At 58.2% G+C, this 11,937-nt stretch overlaps 2 protein-coding genes across 3 annotated transcripts in view; one reads left to right on the top strand and one right to left on the bottom strand.

The window, feature by feature from the left end:
* Positions 1–1,616, top strand: part of LGALS2 (galectin 2) — a 1,777-nt gene extending 161 nt beyond the window's left edge. The window contains exons 2-3 of the mRNA XM_027107576.1: positions 1,171–1,330; positions 1,470–1,616. Of these exons, the coding sequence (XP_026963377.1) occupies positions 1,171–1,330; positions 1,470–1,616 (307 nt within the window). The remainder of the gene's footprint in view (positions 1–1,170; positions 1,331–1,469) is intronic.
* Positions 1,617–2,237: 621 nt separating this feature from the next.
* Positions 2,238–10,296, bottom strand: CDC42EP1 (CDC42 effector protein 1). 2 transcript variants are annotated; one of them, XM_027107574.1, is made up of 3 exons: positions 10,167–10,296; positions 4,829–5,579; positions 2,238–3,507 (listed from the first exon to the last, which is right to left on the bottom strand). In XM_027107574.1, exons 2-3 carry the CDS (start codon positions 5,289–5,291, stop codon positions 2,885–2,887), a joined length of 1,086 nt encoding a protein of 361 aa, XP_026963375.1. In that variant the 5' UTR covers positions 5,292–5,579; positions 10,167–10,296; the 3' UTR covers positions 2,238–2,884. The 2 variants fall into 2 exon arrangements, with proteins under 2 accessions (XP_026963375.1, XP_026963376.1); XM_027107575.1 differs by lacking the exon at positions 10,167–10,296 and adding an exon at positions 9,911–10,143.
* Between the last annotated feature and the right edge of the window lie 1,641 nt (positions 10,297–11,937).

Raw genomic sequence — 11,937 nt, 5'->3', positions numbered from 1 at the left:
GGGGGGAGGGGGAGGCAGGACATGCTGATGGGTGAGCCAGTGGGGGGGAGGGTGAGGCAGGAGGGGGAGGGGGGCTGCCCACAGACCTGGAGCAGGCTGGGAAGGGCAGCCTTGTGAAATGGTCGGACAACGAGCGTGACCTCAGACCAGGGGCCTTTTGTACACTCTTGCACGCTCTCACCCCCTCCCACACCCCTGCTGGCTCCTCTTCTGTTAGGGCTGCTTTCACATCTGAGGCTTCAGAATCCACAGCGGCTGCCATGTGCTCAGTTTCCTTGGCCCCCAACAGACGCTGAAGGGGCAAGTGAGAAATCCCGGAAGCTCTGCCCAGTCCTCTGCGAGTCAGGTGCCTCTACTGAAGGCCCAAACCCCCGGGGAACCACCCTCTTGACCCAGCTGAAGGGTCAGAGGCCGGCCTTTCACACGCATTATACTAGCGACAGCCGCCAGGGGCCGCCAAGTGGTCTTGTTTGCCTTCTCTCCGTTAGAACCAGAGGTATTTCTCCGCCTCAGGTGTTACAGCTCAGCGTTGGCCTCTCCTGTGTGCAGGACAATGTCAGCATTTCTTGGGACCGATCTCCATCAACTTTTGGTTGGGGAAGGGCAGACAGACGCATTGTGTAGGAGCCAAGAGAAAATCACCCATTTCTCCTGCGTGGGTCCCTAAGGGTTGCAGAAATGTGGGATACCTCTGGTCTGAGACGTCCCAATGAAGGCACCCCATGACTCAGAACATCCCACTCTCAGGGACCCTGAAGGTCTATCTAACTCAGGCCCCTGTAGTGATCTTTTCAAGAGATCACACAACTCCTGATTGCATACCTCTAATGACAGGGAGCTCACCACTTTAGGTGTCCAACTATTTATGGCCAAACTTAATGGGTCTTCAGAGAGTTGAGAACAGCAATTCTTTCCCCCAGGATAGACACCTTCATTTCCTGAAATGTCACTATTAGTTACCCTCTTGTCAGGAACCTTAGTCTGTGCTCTAAATGGAATGTGATACTCCAGTGCCAAGTCTGATCAAGTTGTCACCTCCCTTGTTTTAAGGCACAGACCTTGATTAACACAACCTTTGGTGATTCTTCCAGTTTGTGGTCAGCCCTGCGCCCCAAGCTGCTTTAGCCAGGGCTGGCCCCTTATTCTCACCTGTTACTCCTTCCCCTGCAGCTTTGTGATTAATCTGGGCCAGGGGACAGATAAACTGAACCTGCATTTCAACCCACGTTTCGATGAATCCACCATCGTCTGCAACACATGGGATGACAACTGCTGGGGGCAGGAGCAACGGGACAGTCACATGTGCTTCACACCGGGATCAGAGGTCAAGGTGAGGTCAAAGGCGGAAGGGGCCTGAGGAGGATATCAAGGAGAGAGCCCAGATGGTAGGGCACCCTGGCCCACCAGGCACTGCCGTGGCCCCTTTCCAGGGTGCTCCTGCCTCCCTGATGCCTTCCCTCCCACTGCAGCTCCTCGTGACCTTCGAGAACAACGAATTCAAGGTGAAGATGCCAGACGGGCACCAGTTGACCTTTCCCAACAGGCTGGGCCACAACCACTTGAGATACCTGAGTGTGCAGGGCGGGTTCAGCATCTCCTCCTTCAAGCTAGACTGAGGGCAGCACCTCGCCAGAACGCAAGACCCCGGAGCGGATTCCGGCTCCTGACTCCCAGCTACCTCCAGTCACGCGGGATCAGCAGCCCTTGGGTCCCCCGCCTCCCATCTGCTGTTCCTAACCCTCTGCGCTCATCCCCCAAGGCTAAGAACCAACAAAAGAATCCACCTTTATAGAGTCTTTCCGTGGTAGGAACTGTGGTGCTTTCCACTATCTTAATGCTCCCAGCATCCTCATGATACAGATGAGGAAACTGAGGCATAAGGTCCTTGGACTGCCACATGGGGGTTGGGATGTGCTCCCGAACACCTCTAAGCCACCAGTCCTGCCTGCTTGTCCCCTTTTATCACCAGGGCAAGTGCCAAGCTGCCCTGTGGGATTATGGTTCCAGGCACCTGGGCTCCGGGCTGTTCCCGGAACTATAGATAAGGGCTCCCACCTGGGCCTCTTATCGCAGGGCTATTCATTCCGGCCTAATTACTCATTACCCAATGCCTCGGCCCTTCCCCTCACCGGGGCCCCCTGGGGGAGTCCTTGGCTTTCCAAACCCAGTGCTTAGAGGACTCAAGCAGGTGGCGCTGACATTGTCCTCCCAGGTCCTCAAGCATCTTGCAGGACACCTTTTATCAAAAAAGCCTTTTTTAATCAGGACCCACAGGCAGGTCTGGGGTGCACGGGAAAGTGGGATTCCCCCACTGTGAGGTCACACCTGACTTTTCTCTGAGGCTTCTGGGACAAGTGGGGTGGCGGGGGGAATGTCGGGGAAGCAGCCTTAGCAAGGGCTGGGGCTCTCAGAAAGGCAGTGGGGACACTGCTGGGGGCAACTCCAGGATGAGCTGGGGCAGGCAGTCCCTTTGGGAGAGGGGACAAAGGCTCTATGTGCTATGCTCCCCACCCCCACCCAGCAAGGGCAGCTTTCCCAGCACAAAGGCTGCACTGTGAGGCGAGGCCCTCCAGCTGGTGGGGATGGCCTGGGGTGGCGGGTGGGCCCGAGCAATGGCTACTGGGTCCAGAGTGGCAGTGGGGGGAGGCAGGGCGGCCCAGCACGGCCCATGGGAACACGCAGGTCCCAGGACAAGCCTGGTCTCCTCTGGCCTCCCTCCCATGTCTGTCCTGCAGGGGTGTGGAGGGGTCTGGGGACAACTTGGGTTTTCTCCCATCTTTCGTTGGCGGGACCCAGCTGTCAGGTGAGGGGCTGGCTCTGCACCCGGGGAGTTCACAGGCGGTGCCCCGAGGCTGGCTGGGGTCCCGAGCCCATGCCCAGCCGCTCACACCTTGACCTCGTCATCCTCCTCAGCTTCAGCAAACTTGAAGGTGTTGGCTTGCACCGTGCTGGGCACGGAGGCCCTGCTGCCTGCCTGCGGTGGCCCCCACCCTTCGTCCAGGCTCTCCCAAGAGGCCCGAGCCTGGGGCAGCGCCTCGACCAGCTCGCGCCGAGCACCCATCTCAGCGTAGTGGCAGCTGCTTTGGCTGCCACCACGGCCTGCTCCCCAGTGCCTGCCGGGGCCCACGCCAGCAGGCGCACAGGGACGCTCCCCTACTGGGCTGGCCCTCGCCTCGGCCGTCGGGCCCAACCCCAGGGTTACCCCATTGGGGCACTGTCCACGGGGTGGGGGGCTTGAGGCAGGGGTCGGGGGGTTTGCAACAGGGGCTGGGGCATTTGCAGCAGGGGCTGGGGCTGGGGTCTCGGCTGCAGAGCCTTCTGAGAGGCTCATGACCCCCAGCAGCTCACTGAGGAGAGAGGGCCCAAGGTCGAGGTCCAGGCGGAAGGACAGGAGGGAGTCAGAGCGGCGAAGCTCAGGCTCAGAGGGGAAGGAGCTATCACGGTCTCGGTCACGAGGCTTTTCTGGGCGAGGCAGGCGAGAGATGGTGCAGAACCCGGAGTCCAGGCCTAGAAGAGAAATAGGGACCAGGGTCATAGCTGGGGTCCCTAACCAGGAACTGGGGGGGGGGGGAAGCCAGGACCAACTCCAGCTTGCTCTGTGGCCTTTGGCAAGCCACTCCCCCATCTGGCCTCAGTTTTCCCCGTCTTCCAATACAGTGAGCCCCGTGGTCTCTTGTGTGATCCTCCTGTCAACCCTGGAAATTTACATAATCCTCATTCCCATTTTGCAGATGAAGAAAGTGAGGCTTAGTTTGGGACGAGGGGAAGGGCTAGCTCAGGGCCACAGAGTTTGATGGGCTGAAGCCAAGCCTGGAGCTCAAATCTCCTGACTCTCAGTCCCAGCTGAGAACTTGTATGACCCCTGGTTCCCTGCCATGAACCTATAGCATACGGGCTGGTTTGTGGGCACAGGGATGGAACCAGTACCCAGAGTCTGACTACATAGAAATCAAGACCCAGAGGACAGGCAAAGGCCCTCCAAAGGTCCTATGTCCCAGCCCCTGGCTCCAGGACTACCAGGACTGAGATATAGTGGTGGGACTGTGGACCAGCCGTTTCTAAGCATCACCCCTGGAGACGGAGCACCGGAGGAAGCCTCCGGTGCTGGGGCAAAACTGCAGGGCAGGAAATGGCCACCAGGTGGCAGCAGGGGCCCCGGTTCCCAGGTGAGCTGTCCAGAGGGGGAGCCAAGGTTACACCTGCCACTCCCCACCCCGGCAGGAAGGGCCTCTGGCTTCTGTCCACGCAAGTGGTTTTCCAAATTTGCCAAGTTACAGGAACCTTTGTTCACATAACGACACAGCGACAGCTCCTGTGTCCTGAGCACCTACCATGTGCCAGATTCTGGGCCACACTGAATATGTGTATCATCTCACTGAATCTTAGAGTGACCCTGAGGAGCCCATTATACAGGCCAGGACTTGACTTAACAGAAGTCAGTTGGATCACTGGGAATCAGGCAGAACCAGAATTTGAATCCAGAGCCCTGGCTCTCTGCCTCTCCACTATATCATTCTGACACAAGGGAGCTGCTTCCATTGAAGTGGGCAGCCAGGCCAAGAGCCTGGGTGTGGGGTGGGGCAGCTCAGGGGCAGGTAGAACTCAAACCCCATCTCCTCACCTCTTAACCTCAGTGTTTTGGGGAGTGAGCAGGTTCCCACCCTGTGACCCCCCCCACACCCGCTCCATCCATGATTTGGGGTTTGGGCCTGACCTCCACGGAGACTGAAATGCCGTGGGGAAAAGAGCTCACTTGGAGTCTTTCCTGAACCATCAAACCCCCTGGGATTCAGCCTCTGGAAAATAGGCAGATAGCCCAGGCCCTCACCGTAACTGGAGTGGCCATCTGTGGAGGTGGCAGGGCTGCGGTCGAAGCTGAGCTTGCCCACCACGAGGCTGTCGTAGGCGGCCTGGTTGAGCTGAGGCAGGGAGATGGCGTTCTTGATGATGGGGGAGATGGCGGGTGGAGCAGGTGAAGGCGCAGGTGGGGAAGCCATCCTCCGGGGCGGCGCCCCTACCCTCCGCACCAGCTGCAGCTTCTTGGCCAGGAAGCTGCGGGGCGAGCGGTGGGTGCCCCGTGAGCTGCCACCGTGGTTGCTGAGGAAGGAGGTGTCGCCGAAGACGTCCCCGCCACGGCCCACATGCATGGTGTGGCGGAAGTCCCCAAGCGGGGGGCTGATCATGTCCGCAGTCAGCCGCCTCTTCCCCTGCGAGCTGGACACCCAGCCCACGGGTGAGAGCTTGCCCAGGTTCATGGCCGGGGCTCCTCCGGCCCCCTGGGGGCCCGGCATCGGCTCTGGCTGTTCACAGCTGCTGGTCCATGCCCACGGGGGGGCCTGGGGAGGGCGCTGGGCTGGGCTAAGGGTCCGCTTCTCAGCTCCCTCCTTCTCGGTGAAAGGGGGCGGATGGAGCCTGCGCCCCTGCTCTCCTAAGGTGCTGCCCCCAAATGCTGAGGCTATGGGAAGTCCATGGCTTGTCTGTCCCTGAGGCCTGGCTCCTAGCCCTGTGGAAGCAGCTGTAGGTGTTCTGTCCAAGAACACAGAAATGCGGACAGCCCCCTCCTGCCCAGGGGTGGAGACCTAAAAGAAAGAAAAGTAGTGGTAGGCCTGGGGGCATCCTGGGTCCAAATAATAACAGCTAAAGAGAACAAATGGGGACTCCCTGGTGGTCCAGTGGTTAAGACTCGGCGCTTCCACTGCAGGAAGTGCAGGTTCCCTCCCTGGTTGGGGAGCTAAGATCCCCGAATGCTTCGTGGTGTGAGCAAAAAGTAAAAAAAAAGAACAAATGATGGGGAACACGGAGAAAATGCTGAGCAGACAGACACACAAAGGAGGACACATCGCATATTTCCACGTACAGAAAATTTAAGAACAGGCAAAACAAAACAATGTGATAGAAATCAGAATTGTGGTTGCCTTTGAACAGGTATAGACTGGGAGGGGGCACAAAAAATTCATCGAGCTGCACACTTAACCTGTGTGTAGGTAAAAAGTATGAGTGGTCGTTATACGGCGCCCACTGATGAAGCACCTACTGAGTGCCAATGGCTTAAGTTCATCACTCATTTAACCCAGACAACAGCCCTGAGGGAGGCTCTATAGAGAGAGGAGAAACTGAGGCACAAAGAAGTGAAGGGACTTGCCCGACGCCACACAGTAGGCAATGGTGAAGCAGGGCTCCCAACCCCAGAGCCCTTGAACTCCAAGGGCCTCCTGCTGGTGGGTTGAGTAAGTCACCTCCCTTCTTGTTGGGTTAAATTGTCTTCCAGCAAGGCCAGGAGGGAGGAGGTGCCCAATGAAGGTTTTGTGAACTGCTGTGTAAACAGCAGAACCCTTCGCCTTCTAGATGCTTCCTGGAAAAAGGATCCTGTGGTCAAAAGTGGTTTTTCCAGATGCCTACTACATGCCTGAGCATATTCAAGGCTCTGAGAAGGCCCGCAGAAAAGAACATTATCATAGTTTTGACAAAAGCCTTGTCACCAGGGAACAAGTTTTGGAAAAAGCTGGTGCCAAAAGCTATTTCTTGCCTACTCCCTGCCCTCCTGATCTCTCCCCCACTTTCTTCCCCAGTCCCAGTCTTCCCTAAGCTTCTCCTGGTCCGACGCTACCCCTTCTAGTATCATAGAAAGTGTACGCTGGAGGACACCTATGAGCCTATGTTCCCACATTTGGTTTTCCTGTGGCCCAGAGAGGCCAAGCTTGCTCAAGGTCACATCAAGAGAGCTGGTAGAGGGCTTCCCCTCTACCTTCCCTGGTGGCGCAGTGGTTGAGAGTCTGCCTGCCGATGCAGGGGACACGGGTTCGTGCCCCGGTCCGGGAAGATCCCACATGCCATGGAGTGGCTGGGCGCGTGAGCCACGGCCGCTGAGCCTGTGCTCCGCAATGGGAGAGGCCACAACAGTGAGAGGCCCGCGTACCGCAAAAAAAAAAAAAAAAAAGAGCCGGTAGAGACGTCAACTCAGAGCCTTTGACTCACGCAGCCTTTACTGGCCCGTGGAGCCCAGTCTTGTCTCTCCAGATCACAACACACTCTGAGGCTGGGGCCACTGCCTGGATTTTCCCTCCTCCCTCCGTCCCAGCACTCAGCTTGGGCTCTGCAGGTGGCCAAGTGCCAAATCAATACCAGTTTAATCACAGGAGTTCTTTGTGATACGTTCATGCCAAAGGTTCACCCCTTGTCACCTTCCGAGTGAGGGTAGGTGGAGGATTCAGTGGCCTCACAGTGTGACCTTGGGCAAGTCATTTACCTCCACAGGCCTGGCACCTGAGCTGATAAACGTTGATAATGATTCTTAACAAGAACACCTAGATCTGAGTGTCAACTTAAAAAAAAATTTTTTGCTGCCACCTCCAAGCATAAAAACCTCAATTCTGCCCTTCAAATGTTATTTGAAATTCAAAATAGGTTAAATAACAAGATAAAAACAAAGGAGGCAATAAAACAAAGCTTGCTTTGTTTTCTGACTACATTCTCTTCCCTTCCCACCATCTGATCCTCTCCCAACCCTAACTCCTCCCCCCTGGGGGGCGGTTCTGAATCATCCCTTTCCCTGGCACCCCAGGCACCAAGAAGTCCTTGTGGAATGTTTGCTGAAGTTATGAAGCGCTCTGCATTTGGCCAGCCACTGCATGATGTCATCTGGTTCTCCAACAGCCCCGAAAAGCTGGAGGGTTAGCCCATTTTACAGGAAGAGCCACGGCTTGGAGAGAAGGAACTTGGCCAAGGTCACATGGCAGGTACCTGCCATGGGCCAGGTTTCCCTGCTCTGCTGAGATGAGGATTAAATCTCTGGAGGAGGGGGGGAGGGTGTCATCCTGAAATGTCATGAAGAGGGGTCACTGTGTCTGCCATGGGGCCACACCCACCTCTCCCCAGCCCCCAATTCCCTGGCTTCTAGAAGCAGCCCCTCCTTTCTCAGCAAAAGGGGCTCCAGCCCCCACCCAACACCCATGGCCACTTTGACTTGTGAGACCAGCTTCTGCCCCAATCTTGTGATGCCCCCACCTCCCAAATGTCTCTGGGCACCTCCAAAAGATCTCTACCCCACCCACTGCTGTAGAGAGACCTGCGGCATTGTGGAGCCGAGGGCAGGGCACTGCTACTGGGGACCTGTTTTCCCACGTGGAAAACAAGAACTGCATCGAAGCTGGTCCTCTCGCAGGAGAGTTTTAAGAGTGGAAGATGCTGTCAATTAAACCCTTGGCTCCTGAAGCAGGGCTGGGTTTCAAAGCCAACATTCTGACACTAACATCTCTCATTCTGGGGACCCTTGATGGCAGCCCGCTTGGCACTTGACTCTGACCACTGGGTATTGCTGGTGGTTAGGGGTGCCCCACCTGGCCCTGGAGTAAGCAGGGCTCCGGCTGTCCAGGAACATGGCCTATCTCCCCTCACCTGTCCAGGAATACTACCTGCTAATGCTCACAAATACCCATTTTACAGATGGAAAAAATGAGGCACAGAAAGGGAACTGACTTGCCCCAAGTCAGAGAACAAAAAAAAGTGGTGTGTCTGGGAACCTCCACAGGAGTCGACCAACATCAACAGTAAATGCCAGGGGAGTGGGCGAAGATTCCAGGGGTGTGGGGAAGAGTTGTTGGGGTCCGGGCAGATGCCCAGCCGCTGAGTACAGAAGGGCAGGCCTGGGAGGCAGGAGACTCAGCTCTGCAGATTCGGTGTCTGTGACCTGGGCTAGAGTGGTCACCGTGCAGCCTCAGTGTCCCATGTTTACCCTACAGAGGACAGTCAGGCCTGGGTACTTGGTAGGTGCTTGCTCAATAGCAGTGGTGACCACGAGGACAAGATTTGGGGCCGGAAGCAGGGACCATGCGTTAGGGAAGGCCAGCAGGGGCCGCTGTGGAGGCACCTGTGGTTGGAGGAACCAAGGTGGGGGGAGGGGGAGAGGCAAGGCTGAGGCGGGTGTGGGGGCCGCGGCACCCTAGCGCTCACCTGGGGGTCACCCGCAGGCCCCTAGCGGGCACTACCTCTCATCCTGGAGGCCACTCCCTGCATATAGCCCCCCTCTCGCAAGTGTCCCCCTGGGTAACACCACCCCTGCCAATACGCAGCGGGACCCTGTCTCTGTTGGGGCTGCTCTGGCCTCTGGAACAAGGGGTTAACTCCCTGCGGGCTGCCTTCTTCTGGTTCTCAGAGTCCAGCCACTTCAAGACGCGGAAACTGAGGCCAGAAAGAGCGTAGCAAGCTGTCCACAGTGGCAGCGGAGACCCCGTTCTCAGGACGTCAAGGGGGATAGTAGTAGGAGGGAGCACCTTGGGCCACAGGGGAGGAAGGAGGAAGAGAGGGAGACGCTTCTTGCCCAGACACCCCAAGTTAGAGCCGAATCAGCCTTTGGCTCGGCGAGGCTGACTGGCTTCCGGCAGGGTCTCCCCAAGTCCTCGGTTCCAGTCCCTGCGCCGCGTTTCGTGCGGCTGTGGCTTCCGGGCCAGTCCTTTCACCAATCTGAGCCTCAGTTTCCCGATCCAGAAAATGGGCTTCAAACTTCTCGAGTCTTGCCTGTCTCGGCAAGAATAGAACAGTCTCGAGGACAGTCGGGATTGGAAGTCCCGGGAAAGATTTTGGCCAGAAAACACTCCCTCTGGGAGGTACGGGGTTAGAATGCGGAGGGTCGCTCCGCCGGTAAGGGGGCAGCCGGCTGCCTTGGCCCGAGGGGAACCGGACGGGATGACCTCATCCGCTGCTCCGGCCTGGAATGCGGCGGTTGGGGAGGGGGCAGGGTGCCTGGACCATCTCCCCATTGGTCCCCCCCACTTCCCGCTCTCCGCGCCGGCCTCGACAAGGGGCCAGACATTCCGACACATAGCCCCCTCCCCGTTCCTTCCCTTCCTTTCCCAGGGCAGGAAGGAGCCTAGACTGCCCTCGACTCGCCCCCTCCTCCCGCAGCCCGCTTTACCTTCCAATTCTCTGCCCCACTCTTCCCGCCGGGAACATTGCAAAACAACCCGAAAACTTGGAGCGTCCCGTTGCCGCTCCCGCGGCCAGCGCTCCGGGCCTGCCTGTTGTCACCCGGGGCGACGTTGGCAGGCTGGCCCCCCTCCCCCGCTCCTTGAGCCTAGCGGAGGGTGCCAAGTCCTCGCGGCGCCGCGATCCCCCTGCCGGTGTCCACGCCCACCCCGGGCTCGACGACCCGCGGGCCAGCTCGCAGTTACCTTCTCTCCGCGAGCCGCAGGAGCTGGGGGCGAAGGGCGGACGCGTCGGCAGCGCGTCCCGGCGCGCAGCCCGGGCGAGTGGCTGGGCCGGTCTGCGCCGCCCTGGCCGCGGGCTCCGCGGGCTGGCTCCGGGGGCGGGGGCGGGGTGTGGGCCCGCTCCCTCCTCCCGCCTCTCCCCTCCCGTCTGCGGGCGGGGCCGGGCCCCCGTCCCCGGCACCGATCACGCCGCCCCGAGCGGCGGCGGCGAAAGCTGGAGGGGGAGCGGCGGGGACGTCCGGTCAGGCTTTTGCCTGCTGCCTGGGGCAGGGGGAGCCGGGGAACGTGCGGGTTGCCGGGGCGAGGTGACTCGGTCCTCGGATCCCAAGCCCTCTTCCACCGTCTCCCTGCGTGGCCTTGGGACGCCCTGACCTGGTAACTCTCGCTGCTGGGCTCTTCAGCCGCTCCCTGCGGGAGTTTGGGGAACAGGGAAGCCGGATCTCAGAGGCCTTGAATGCCAGAGTCCTGCTTAGACCTTAAATTCTACAAGCTGGGATACCCACCCTTACTCCTAACCCCGCTTTCCTTTTTGCTCCAGTACAGGCCCCCGCGGGTACCAGGACACAGACATGAGCCAGACTGGGGTGCAGGCCACTGGTAGAGCGGTGTGTTGTGTGGTCAGGGCTGTGGACCTTGGAACTCAACAGCCTGGCTTCCTATTTTGTTCTGGTCACTGCTTATCCTTTCTGTGCCTTGCTTTTCCCATCTGTAAAATGGCATAATAGCAGCAGGCATCAGATGTTATGTTGTTAAGTGTCCTCTGCTGTGTCAGCACCTAGGAATCTTGCTGAACAATTACATGAGGTCGCGCCTCAGATAGATGGGTTCCGACAGCTTTATTGAGCAATCTCAACTCCACCCGTGAGGGGCAGGGAATCAGCCAGGGACAGCACTCTGTGCCGTCCTCAAGGAGGGGAGATAGATCTCTGATCCCTGCCTCATGCTGTCTTGACCTCCTCTGATACTCCCCTGTGACTGTGAGGCCCCTGAGGACAGGCAGGAAGACCTGGGGCTGTCCTCGCCCAAAGAGACCCCTAACACAGCCTGCAGGAGAGGGGCGGGGCTCAGCAAGGTGTCCTAGAAGAGGTGATACCAGAGTTAACTTGTAAAGGACACACAGGCAGAGGGAAGGGCAGTGGAAATGCACACACACCTGGCAAGAGATAGAACAAGCTAAGGATCTGCATGGAGGAGGCAGGTGTGGCTGGAGGAGGAGCCATATTTACACACACGTGGAAGGAGGATGTTTTTGCGGTTCAGAGCGCTGTGCTCCTTTCATTGGCTCCCAGAATCCTCGTGCTGGCCACCAAGGGAGGGGTTATTTCCCTAGCTGGACAGATGGGAAAACTGAGGTGTAGAGAATTCCAGCACTTGCTCACACAGCAGTAGCACCGAGACTCCAGTCGGTCAGAGCTCTTTCCCTGGGGTCAGGCTTGAAGATGCTTTGCCCCGGGAAAATTTGGAACATCTCAGAGGCACTGAATAGCATTGGGGAAGGGGGGCTGCCCCTGAGAGGCCCAGATGGGGGGCACAGTCAAGGACTGGGAGAGACTTGGGCCAGGCGTTGGGGGATTAAGCTTGGGCCAGGTGTCCCACCTCACCAAGCCAGCAAGCAGTGTGATCAAGTGTGAATTTGGAAGCTCTTGCTGTGAGCCGAGAACGTCCGTGAAGGACAGTGACGGAGGCAGGGACTAGTGCTCTGTGGTTATCATCCTTAACAGCAGTAGTAATAAGC

The sequence above is a fragment of the Aethalodelphis obliquidens genome, unplaced genomic scaffold (genome assembly GCF_003676395.1).
Source record: "Aethalodelphis obliquidens isolate GAN/ISIS:26980383/991018 unplaced genomic scaffold, ASM367639v1 scaffold8, whole genome shotgun sequence".
Lineage (NCBI taxonomy): Eukaryota > Metazoa > Chordata > Mammalia > Artiodactyla > Delphinidae > Aethalodelphis > Aethalodelphis obliquidens.
The sequence above is the reverse complement of the archived record's forward strand: the minus strand, read 5'-3'. Positions and strand labels throughout refer to the sequence as shown.

What these genes read in the sequence shown, in the direction of transcription:
- CDC42EP1 (XM_027107574.1), bottom strand. Translation starts at nt 5,291, where the DNA reads ATGCCGGGCCCCCAGGGGGCCGGAGGAGCCCCGGCCATGAACCTGGGC. An exon ending in AGATGGCCACTCCAGTTACG is followed by an intron (nt 3,508 to 4,828) that starts GTGAGGGCCTGG and finishes TTTCTCTTCTAG; the next exon opens with GCCTGGACTCCGGGTTCTGC.